Source organism: Rhamphochromis longiceps, linkage group LG12, assembly GCF_057381845.1.
Source record: "Rhamphochromis longiceps isolate RC_006_pf linkage group LG12, R_longiceps_female_GT1.1, whole genome shotgun sequence".
In the NCBI taxonomy this organism is placed as follows: domain Eukaryota; kingdom Metazoa; phylum Chordata; class Actinopteri; order Cichliformes; family Cichlidae; genus Rhamphochromis; species Rhamphochromis longiceps.
Window position 1 is genome coordinate 38,717,994 of NC_140568.1, and position 12,325 is coordinate 38,730,318.

Consider the following 12,325-nt stretch of genomic DNA (forward strand, 5'->3'; position numbering starts at 1 on the left):
CAAAGTGCAATGGCACAAAAATAGATTTTCATTCTCCTGTCATTTTAGGTTCACTACAGCAATTAGGGCAAAGCAATACCTATATACAGTGCAGTATTTACTCTTAAAATAGCTGCATTCATTTTGCTTCCTATGAATGTAGAGGGTGTTTAGCTACACTTAAATGATGTAAATTCATAAGTTAATGGACTTTTTAATATTAATATTAATAATAATTTTAATTTAATGGAATTTTTTAATAGTCCATCTAGTAATGCTGCTGAAATACAAAAAAACCTCAGTTCAGAGACAACTGCTATGAAATCCTTTTTGCATTTCAATGTAAGCCAAGTCCAGTTTTACATAAAACATTTCTTGCAGTATCAAGTTTTAGGCACATCCCGTGTGAACTCAAAACTTAAATAGTGCTGATGACTGTGGAACTTCACAGCAGTCCAGTTCAGTGCGGCAGCTTTTACCTAGTCCTACCCCTGTGCTCCGCATAACATGCTGTGATCCTTTCCTCCCACATTTCTGGAGTCATCTGGTACAAGTTAATCACCTGAAATGGAGAGGAACAGATTTAAATACAGAGGATATAACACATATTAAAATGGCCACGTGACCCGACCTCGGATAACCAGAAGAAGGTGGATGGATGGAAAATGCTAATAATGCAATAATATAACAAATATGTCAATCGAGAGTAAACTATCACACCAGATACTTCAGTTCACTTATCTGTAAATTGGCCTTCATTTTGAGATCAACTACTCACCTGTAAAGCCTTAAATTACTGTAATTGTTGTAATCCTATTGATTTAACAACATCTATTCATAGAAACATACATTGCTACATCAAGTGTCTCCAGGACCACATTTTGCCATGATCGCACACGCACACCGCCTCACGAGGTGAAAACAATATCAGCTATGCTTTTGTGAACGGTTACAATATCAGCCTCTCTGTCACAGCCGGTAAATGGCCATCACTCACCCTCTTTGGCAGCAGTTCCTCCTCAGCCAAGAAGCCAGGCTTGTGAACAGCAGGGTCATAATCTCCGTACTGTAAAATAGAGCAAAAGTGCCCCAATTGTTAAAATCACTATCCACCTTTCATTCAATAACAGCCAAGACAATATCTCTCCTGGGAGCTGTTCATAAGTTAGAACTAGAGCACCTTTAAGAAAATGGTTTCCTGGACAATGAATTTCATTCATATGCACTGCACATATCAGAGCCCAGCTGTTGGGAGATAGTGTAAATGATGTTATTAGAAATATCTCTTGGACAACTGAGATCACTTATCAGCATAGATCTAAGGTGCAAATTATATTATGCATGTTTAAATAGAGATATAAATGGATTAGGCATCTCCAACTGAGGAGTTGTGGGAATTTGCTCTGGGCTACAGTAAAACAGGTAGAAGGATGTGAATTATACATGCGGCTATAGTCTGAAAAGTGGAGATTTTTTAAAGTAGGCTAATATGAACACTGACTTTCTTTTCTGCACAGCTGTACATTGCTATATGCACTATGCACTTTGTGGTTGATGTAAGATGAGTCTGGTAATGAGGATAACAATTTTTAATCCTATAGTTTATATTTTTGGGAATTACACCAAGCAACAAATAGACTTTACTGTCCCAAAATGTTGATTCTGTTCATCTGGACGTAGCGTTTTCAATGGGAAACATTTTGTCGCTCATCCAAGTGACTTCACGAATCAACTTTCTGAGATTTCCTTACCTGGATGATTGAGCACGCATCGAGACAGTTCTTTATTGTGTGACTACCAGTCACTCAGTTTTTAATATGAAAATATAACTCCATTTAAAAGTTGCCCTTCAACAGTTTTCTGAATCTGTAATCCATCATGCTAACTCACTGATGAGCTGCATCTTTTGTGGTAGACCGTTATAGAAAATTACTTTTAAGGGCATCTTAAAGTGCATAAACTGAAGAGAGAAACCATCAAAGTCACCTATGCAGTTCCTGAACCTTGGTGAACAGTACACTGAAGACGTTCTGGGAAAAAGAAAACAAAAACACCCTCGCGGCTCTGCAGAAATCAAAAATTTAATTTGTCCCGTTTCTTCTAATTTTCCACAATTGATGTATGTTTACATTTCGACTGTTATCATTGTAAATATAAGTCAGAAAGGTGTTTTTTATTTATGACATTGTCTTGGGGTTTTCCACTTGAGACTGACTGTGAAACTCCAAGCCTTTGAAACCCTGTTCAACCAAATATCCAGTGACAAGTGCACACCCGCTCTAGCTTGATTATAATTGTTTGCTGCATGGCTTTGTGTACGTTGACGCTGATGAAGGCAAAGTGTAAAAACATTTCCATCACACAATTAAAGGTTTTAAATTAATCAGTGTGTTCCAGTCCCCTGTTTTCTTCTCTGGAAGTTTTCCGTTTCTTGGGTTGAGTAGTGTCTGATCCAACTGAAAGATGACTGAACAACTCTGTTTTTAAGTATTGTGTCTGTATATCTCTTCACATAGATTTCAACCATTACAACTAGTGAACCTTTTTGTTATACCTTGGTGAAAAACAGGTGCTGTACAAAACGAATTAATTTCCTTACTCTGATTCTGAAATCTTATTCTATATAAAGTTAAGGCTGCTAAAAACCGTTTACTGCTATTACTGGTATTGTATTGAAAATGTAACTGAGTCACCTTTAGTTAATAAGTAAAGCAGAAAAATACACACAACAAAGAAACTGGGAAATGAAGAACCAAAACCATGTACTTTGATGTTGCATTCAATAGAAAATACATCCATAAACAATGACATGAGCTTTGAAATGCAATTTTCAACGCAATGATCTTTTGCACTTTAAGTGTCTATCTTTTGACCATGTGTCTGTCTATAACAAAGTAAAATTAACAAATACTTTGTTTGGTTGTGATTAAAGCTTTAATATTGGTATTTTTATATTATTTTTGTGCACAATAGCGTGAAAACAGTATTTAACAGACCTAAATGTAATATGCCTGCAAATCCTGAACATCACTGCAGTGACTAACAGACTGGTGAAGCCAATGGCCATTTAATTAGATCCCTTTATTTCAGTTTCCCATCTTCCCACTTCTGCTCCCGAGGTTCAACACCTGCTTGTTTGTAATTGCTTCATAATTGATGATATATAGACTTATTAAGGTTTTGTGGCTCCACTGGGCTTCAGCTCAGTGACAGACACGGTGATATTTTGCCAGTGACAATGCTCTCAGATACGTTCTGATTACTTACCTTCCAATTATTTCAAAACAACTCCAAACTACCCGTGGTAATCGACTGTCCAAGATAGCTTTTTGTCAATATCTTTAACTGATAACCGCCAACAGCAGCTCCGCAGTCTGCAACGGCTAATTAATGGACATTATATTCAATAAACCCCAAATACAACAGAAGAAGGGAATTTATCACACTATTCCATGTAAAGAAAACCAATAAAAAATGAAAAATACAGATTTTCTCACACCAGCAAAGGAAATGTTCTATGGATTCAACAATTCTCAGACATTTCTGTGCTAAATGGCAATTTTAAGATGCTTGCACAAAGAGATGGAGAAAATCTTAAACATTGCATTTACTTTAATTACCATGTAACAGTAAGTAGGCCTCAGTATTTAGCTCAAATTACTCATTTACCTAAGTCCAGGCAGTCATTATGATCACATCTTTTTGCCACCCAGCAATTATCTTGGCAACAAAATAAGATTACATATCGACCACGCAAGTGCAATATTTCATGACATCAACACGCTTGTGTCAGACCGCTTCAAACTGCTCTCATATTAGTAAATTAGCTTGATGTTTCCTGGTATAACTGTTTACACTCACTGAGTAAAACCCTACCAAACACATGGAGCACAGTCAGGTAGAGAAGAAGAGTGTTACTCAAATTAGAGACAACTTGTTACATTACTACAAGTGCAATAAAAGCTTTACAAAATGGGTTTATCTGGCTGAAACAACAAGGGTTGAATCTCACTCTGTCTGGCAAAAGCAAGAAGCCAACAGGGAAAGGCTTTGTTCATTTAAGTCATCATATTTAAACATGCTTCAGCCTAACCCATGTGCACTACAGTTGGAATAATATAAGTAACAACAATGACAAATAAATAAAAAATACTTTCTGGTTTCATAGCTAAGCTTTTCCAGTTACTTGTTGCTACAGTGAACGACTGCAAAAGGGGATTAACCTGATGTGTTTCACCAGCTTGTTGTCTATATCATTTTTTCCACAGTTCCCTGCCTCAGTGTCACAAATGTTAATGCTAGATGACCTGACTGTGGCAGGATTACCCATTATAACACTTTGGACAGGTAGAATTTTAATACTCTCAAGGCAAAGCTGACAACTTCCAATGAATACTGAATAACCAGAATTAAACTGAAAAAAGCGACATATTTGAAATCATTGTATCTGTCCCATAAAACCCAGACTGGGATACAACTACAAAGTAAGTAGATTATGGCTCAGGATTTTCAAAAAATATATATTAGTACATGTTTTGTGAAAGCCACCTGTAAAACAGAGCTATTCCCACCTGTGTCTTTCATGCCTTTTAGCTTCTCATATCCCTCCCCACTCAGCACGACACGTATTACAAATGGCCGAGTGATTCAGTCTCATTCCCTACATACCCTCTGTGCCAAAATGACTGCCTGCACATTTTTCCAGGGTGGCTTCTTGTTGAAATTCCATGTCAACACTCCCTTCTAGCACTGCACTTGCTTAGGATATAAAAAAGGACACAGTAAAACTTCTGCAGACCTACAAAGGCTGAAAAAGTATGGACACTGCTGGCTTTACTGAAAGTTTTGGAAAGGCATCGCATCAGATACAGAACCAAAACATAGAGGGTATTTACATGAATGCAACCACATAGAAAATGAAATTTTCCAGTAATCTCCCAATAAAAGGTTCAGGTTCAGGTTACTTTATTTGTACCCGTAGGTAGGTCTGGTTTGCAGTTGTAAATCATCGATCCTCACATGCACACTCTCAATACAGACACAACAGACAACAGATAAGCGTAGTACAAAATACTAAAAACTAATAATAGTTTTGAGCATCATGTAATCCACAAAGTAACAAAGCTATAATTTATTCATCTGTGTGATGGCTGCTGAACAAAGCTGTTCTTAAACCTTGTTGTTCAACATTTTGGGACCAGAAACCTTCATCCAGAAGGAAGAAACTGAAACTGACTTTGCAAAGGGTGCAAAGTCACCATGAAAACTCAAACCAGGCAACCGCTGTTAAATATGAATACTTTTAATATCTGTGGAAAGATTTAATACATAAGCTAGGATTGTTCCCTTCACCAGATATCATTTCTTAAAGTCATTTTTGAATAATTGCCCACTGTTTCTGACAACAGCTTTGGATATGTGGTCTCACGTTATCTTTAAGTATGTTCTGATTTGATGCAGAATTCAAAGCTGAATCAATGACTGCAAGCTGCCCAATTCCTGAGGCAGTGACTCAACCCCAAACCATTTTCATCATAAAAGGCTTTTTTCCTGGCATGCCTCCCATGCAGGTCAAATTTCTGCAATCTCTTTCTGGCTGTATACACATGCACTTTCAAACCAGCCAGCAGCTGTGAGAATTACCTGCAGATATTGAGGACATTTTGGTGATCTTACAGACATTAAACAGTGTACTTTTGGGCTGAATACATTGGGGCAACCAATTCAAGACAAGTCTTTTAGATGACTTTCATTCCAGACTCACAAGATTCCACAATCATAGAGTTCTTTAGATGCTGGCATGAAAACATACCACACTTCAATAACAAAAAGTTGTCACTGGCATCTAGTTTGAACCCTCTAAGTTAATTTTAATGGATCCAAAAAATGTAGAGGTGTACTTACTTTTTTGTGCAACTTATCTGTTTTCTCTTCCCTAATGAAATTCTGAAAATGACCAAAAAATCTCCAGGGCTATTTTCATCAGTTATTATCTAAAAAATAATTATCATGGTCTTGGTCCATGGTTCATCATCAGATGGTCAAAAAAATCCCCACCAAGGTCATGTCTTCAATTTAAAGACTTCTGATTTTTCCCACAATCGTAGACTTGAATCTTTCACTTAGATGTAAAATATGTGGAATATTTTTCCCTTCCAGCTCATTTTTCCATTACTCAGGCCCCTGTCGTTCCCTGATAAGATGTTTAGAAAATGGATACAATAAAGAACATATAGAACACACAAAGTCCAACGTGTACAACTGTGTACAATTGGAACCAACAGTAGATATCCCCAAAGTTCAAAGAGGAATGTTGTCTTTATCATTAAAAAAAAGTTTAATAGAGACTAATTTATGCTTATTTTCTTATGGAATTTCAAGAATATAGTTTTGTTAGCAGCAAAAAAAAAGCTAAAGGTTTATATATTTATAAGATTTAACATTTACTCTCAGTTAACAAAGCGAGCTTTCCTTTGATATCAAGTTCACCGTTTAATGACGATACTCCGTCAACAAATTATATTATGGATCAACCTCTTGAATGCATATTGCATTTCTCTATTTCTCTACTTTCTGATATTTCAGAACAAGTTTTTTGAAATGTTATATTATTTCTTTTGAAATATCATTCACTGAGTTGAAAACATCAGACACTGACATAAAAGACTGAAAACCCTGACAGGTTAATATGTGCAGCTTAAGAGATGATCAAAGTTTAACTTCTATAAAAAAGAATAATTTCCATGGAGTGTACTGAATTTTTCACAACTGTAAAATCCACACACACACACATAAGCACAGGGCAGCAGGTATAGATCTCAAATCCAGTAACTAATAATTATTTTATACATTTTCACATTTTTCTGATCTGTATGCGAGTGTAAGGTGGAAACTTCTATAAACCATTATATGTATTCTACATCTAAGTGCAAGTCATGACTGTGAAACAATCTGAAGTCTCTTACATAAGACTTCACCTTGGCCTTGATTAAATTGCAGTGGGCATTTTATTGACCATCGGCAAGACCATGATGAATGTTACTGTCAGATTAATCACTGATGAAAATAGTGCTGGTTATTTATGCCTTTGAGTATTTTATTTTTTTATATTCTTTGAATTCACTGTATGAAAATTACTCTGTGCCCATGCACAGGTGAAACAGTTGCAAAAGAATCAAGAGTCTCTGTCTACACACAAATTTCGCCACCCTCTATTTTCTGCTCTATTTGCGCATTCTTTACAACTCATGCATGGTAATGTTAGCTTTTCTAGCTTCCCACTGCGTTCACTGTGAGTTATACAGCACTTTCTACTAACTTTTAAAACTGATTACACAGAAGAATTCTCTGTGACCTGAACAGAGCTATGATCCACATTATAAAGAAATTCTCTTTTAAACATTAAAGCAGTCTTGAATAAGCCTTTACTCTCCTCCTATTTCTGTCTTCAGAGTGGCATAATCATGATTAAAGATGTGGCAGAGCACCAAAGTAGATCCCACTGTGTGATATACTCTACTTCACTGTCTGCACAGTGGTTATGGACAAAAAAAGCTCATGATGAGAGAAGGAGAAGGGAAACGTCTGCCAAAACCCTCTCAGCAGCTGCACTACTAAACAAGTACCTGCCTCTTCTACAATCCCATTTTATTCGAACTGACACTAATCAAAGTGGACTGCTGATTAAATAAAAAACAGATTGTGGACCAGTATGTTATGTTGTTGCTGATACCGGGGAGCACAGGGATTGTGCTGATTTGCTGACTTTTCTTGATCCACACAGTTTCTTTTAACCTAGCCCTGTCAAATTGGCATGGAAAGGCAAGTCTCTGAGGCCTCTTGGGCAAATCTTTGAGGTAGCAAGCAAAAGCTGCACCTCAGTTTCCCGATCATTTTCTTGCGGGTTTAAGAGAGATGGGATCCTTCAACCAAGACGACTAAGATCGCTTGACATTTATTAAGTGTGCTCTTTTGTGTGGAATGATTTCCATAGCCTACAGGTAACATATGTGATCCTTTACCAATAGATCAAAGACATATAAAAACAGAGCACATTTCATACAGGGCAATGCACTTTATAGAGATAATATGCCTACTTTCATGTAAAGTACTGAAAAAATAAACAGTGAAAAGATATTGACTAGCATACACATATCACCAGCTAACAGACATCAAAGTAATTTTAATAATCTTAAGTAAAAACCAACAAAATTAAACCCTAAACCTAACCCTTGGCAAAAGCCACTCTGGAAAGGTCAGTTTGAGCTGGCATGAATAATCCACCAGTGCAATTAGTTGCATTTTCTTCCATTTTGGGAATCTTCAATGATTCACATTGATTACATTCTCATTTCTCAGGCTTTGATTTGTTTAAATCAACATTTATGCAAGTCTAGCAATCTGAATGACTGTTCAGCCAATTCCATAACCGGCTCCTAGACAAATGGCTCTACTACAAGCTTCTTCCATATTAGTTAACAACATTTGTATTTTTATGTATATTATTAGTTAGAACTAGAGTGTACAATAATTATTGAGGATCTAAAACTTATCTGGCCTATAAATTTGCTATTTCCCGAAATATATCCATTTCAGCATTTATAACGACCGATAAATGAACTACTGAATTTGAGTAAGAGACAGAAGAAACACCTTTCAACCATGTCATGACTAAGTGTTACATAGTTTGTCCACCAGAGGTCAGTCTGCAACTTCCTTGTTGGCAAGTTGTTTGGAATGTCATAAACACAACAACTAACCACGTAATCCATCAGTCACCCTATCGATCTCATGCATCATCATAGTCTTGCCTTTGAAGAAGACCTCAATATACCCAACCTCCTTCACTTAGACAGCAGCAATCTGGATCAATTAAGGGTGATTTATGACTTCTCTGTCGGGAAACCATTTGCTGCCAACTGCAGGATTTTTCCACAACAGTATTGCATCCTTCAAGGTGATAACCCCTATTACTACAAAGTTCCTTGTTCTTGTTACAGCTTGTACACCTTACTTAAAAGAGCAAAATGCTAAAGCCATGAAACTGAACAATGGACTATTCTTTCACACCTGTTTAGTAACGAATGTCATGCTACTGTTTAATGAAAATGGATTGTGCCATTTTATTTAGCTGAGATTTCCTGCTGCCTCCACACCTGCTGGGTGGCTGCAACACCCAGCTGGTGCTTTAGGAGTGTAGCTAATTCTATGTTTTAGAACACTTATTTTAAAAAAATAAGCTTGTAGCTAGGTTCTTGGTTTGTATACTTCAGCTGAGGTTGTGTAGTACCTCATGAAAAAGGCAGAGCTCTAATATCCTACCACTATCCTAAAGACAGTGATCTCTCAAGGAGACTTTTTTACCAAGTTCCTTCCTGTTCATAAAATTCCACCTCTTAGTTTTGTAAAAACAGCCAAAAAACACTGGAACTATCAAGGGAAAATGAAATATGCTCTTCTGGTCCTTATCAAGAACTGAACAGCAGCAATCTGGATCCACATTGGATGATTTATGGCTTCTCTAGGCAAAGCCAAATATGAGAAGATTATAGAAGTCAAACCCACAGTTCATAAGAGTAAACAGTACATGCAGTACTAAATTCAGGTACTGAACAGAGAAAATGCCATTTCTTCTGAAATCCCATAAAATAAATCCATGCTGTTTACAAGTTCATTTTAGAAAGTTTTTAGTAAGCTGCATCCACAAAGTCCCAAAATGAGTACCTACCTTAGCGTGGACAGCATAGGAGGCCAACAGCACAGACGCCTCAGGGGGACAATGAATCTCTTCGTCAAGGATCTTCTTTTTCACCTGAGGAGTACCGAAATATAACCAGCTTTACTTTTTTCCTCTGAAGGCCATAGAAAGCTCTTGAGATCTTGGTACATACAAAAGAGGGCCTGACCCTGGCTATGTCAGGCTTTTTAATCAGACAGTTTCCATTTTTAACTTCACAAAAAAGTTTCCATTCATTGGTACTAAACCTGGAACCACAGACTCTAACTTTATAAATATGAAGCTGTCATAAATGAAGGTGTGAGCTTGTAAGACATTTTCTGTTTAGAGTAGATTTTTCCATTTGATAAGGTCTCAGAGACCCGACAGCTCAAAGCCTCAGAGAACAGTCTCTATTCATCTCTTCCTGAGAACCATCTTTCTTACCTAATTTTGTGAAGAGAGGCATGGACCTTGCTTAAATAACACTTGAAATGTGTAGAACGAATGAGTATAAATATACCCTGACAGAAATAGCTTTCACAATTGGGTAGCAGTACATCATGTCAACACATGCGACCATCTTTGCTCTCCTTGATCTTCTGAGTCTCTTCCTGCATGATTCAACCTGATTTCACGAGATTCCCACAATCATACTTAGCAATTTCTTGTGACTCATCTGTTTTATTTGAATTATGACAAAATGTCAATTTTATGTGTCTTTGAGCATATTACCATTATAAAGGCAGTGCTTCAAAGCAGATTATGTGTTTGCTTGATCAAAGATGGTTAAAAACAACAGTGCCAAGGGATGTGTTTATTTCCTTACATAAATGCAGTCTTCAAACCAGGTAACTTAACTTTCAACTATCACTGCTACAGTGTTTGGTATTTGATCACTTTCGAGAGAGGTCTGGAAACAGGATGAAGTGTGCCAAATAAATACAGTGGGGCAAAAAAGTATTTAGTCAGCCACCGATTGTGCAAGTTCCCCCACTTAAAATGATGACAGAGGTCAGTAATTTGCACCAGAGGTACACTTCAACTGTGAGAGACAGAATGTGAAAAAAAAAATCCATGAATTCACATGGTAGGATTTGTAAAGAATTTATTCTTAAATTAGGGTGGAAAATAAGTATTTGGTCACCTCAAACAAGGAAAATCTCTGGCTCTCACAGACCTGTAACGTCTTCTGTAAGAAGCTTTTCTGTCCCCCACTCGTTACCTGTATGAATGGCACCTGTTTGAACTCATCATCTGTATAAAAGACACCTGTCCACAGCCTCAAACAGTCAGACTCCAAACTCCGCCATGGCCAAGACCAAAGAGCTTTGGAAGGACACCAGGAAAAGTATTGTAGACCTGCACCAGACTGGGAAGAGTGAATCTACAATAGGCAAGCAGCTTGGTGTGAAAAAATCAACTGTGGGAGCAAACATCAGAAAATGGAAGACATACAAGACCACTGATAATCTCCCTCGATCTGGGGCTCCACGCAAGATCTCATCCTGTGGGGTCAAAATGATCATGAGAACGGTGAGCAAAGATCCCAGAACCACACGGGGGGACCTGGTGAATGACCTGCAGAGAGCTGGGACCAAAGTAACAAAGGTCACCATCAGTAACACACTACAACGGCAGGGAATCAAATCCCGCAGTGCCAGACGTGTTCCGCTGCTGAAGCCAGTGCATGTCCAGGCCCGTCTGAAGTTTGCCAGAGAGCACATGGATGATACAGCAGAGGATTGGGAGAATGTCATGTGGTCAGATGAAACCAAAGTAGAACTTTTTGGTATAAACTCAACTCGTCGTGTTTGGAGGAAGAAGAATACTGAGTTGCATCCCAAGAACACCATACCTACTGTGAAGCATGGGGGTGGAAACATCATGCTATGGGGCTGTTTTTCTGCCAAGGGGACAGGACGACTGATCCGTGTTAAGGACAGAATGAATGGAGCCATGTATCGTGAGATTTTGAGCCAAAACCTCCTTCCATCAGTGAGAACTTTGAAGATGAAACGAGGCTGGGTCTTCCAACATGACAATGATCCAAAACACACCGCCCGGGCAACAAAGGAGTGGCTCCGTAAGAAGCATTTGAAAGTCCTGGAGTGGCCTAGCCAGTCTCCAGACCTCAACCCCATAGAAAATCTGTGGCGGGAGTTGAAAGTCCGTGTTGCTCGGCGACAGCCCCAAAACATCACTGCTCTCGAGAAGATCTGCATGGAGGAATGGGCCAAAATACCAGCTACTGTGTGTGCAAACCTGGTAAAGACCTATAGTAAACGTTTGACCTCTGTTATTGCCAATAGAGATGGACCGATCCGATATTACGTATCGGTATCGGTCCGATACTGACCTAAATGACTGGATCGGATATCGGAGAAAAATAAAAAATGTAATCCGATCCATTAAATATCACGAAAGCACCTCACAAAACTTGCAACACGCCGTAACTCACCTCAGAACGTTAGCATGTCGGAGCAGTATGCATCACGTGATAGAGCGGCTGTGGCATGCGGGACCTGTGGTCTGGATAGCATTTGGAGCTTCGCTAGCAACCTGGCATTTCATCTCCGACAAAGTTATCCCCGAGAGAAGTAAAGCAAGTGTGTAAGTCCATCTCTGAAT

General features: G+C 38.2%; 1 protein-coding gene across 4 annotated transcripts in view; it reads right to left on the minus strand.

Annotated features, from left to right (window-relative positions):
• Nucleotides 1–12,325, minus strand: part of nf2a (NF2, moesin-ezrin-radixin like (MERLIN) tumor suppressor a) — a 32,273-nt gene that overhangs the window by 14,449 nt on the left and 5,499 nt on the right. For all 4 annotated transcript variants that reach the window (XM_085426254.1, XM_085426250.1, XM_085426251.1 and 1 more), the window contains 3 exons: nucleotides 9,707–9,790; nucleotides 977–1,045; nucleotides 459–541 (listed from right to left, as the gene is read on the minus strand). In XM_085426254.1, coding sequence (XP_085282380.1) covers nucleotides 459–541; nucleotides 977–1,045; nucleotides 9,707–9,790 — 236 coding nt within the window. The remainder of the gene's footprint in view (nucleotides 1–458; nucleotides 542–976; nucleotides 1,046–9,706; nucleotides 9,791–12,325) is intronic.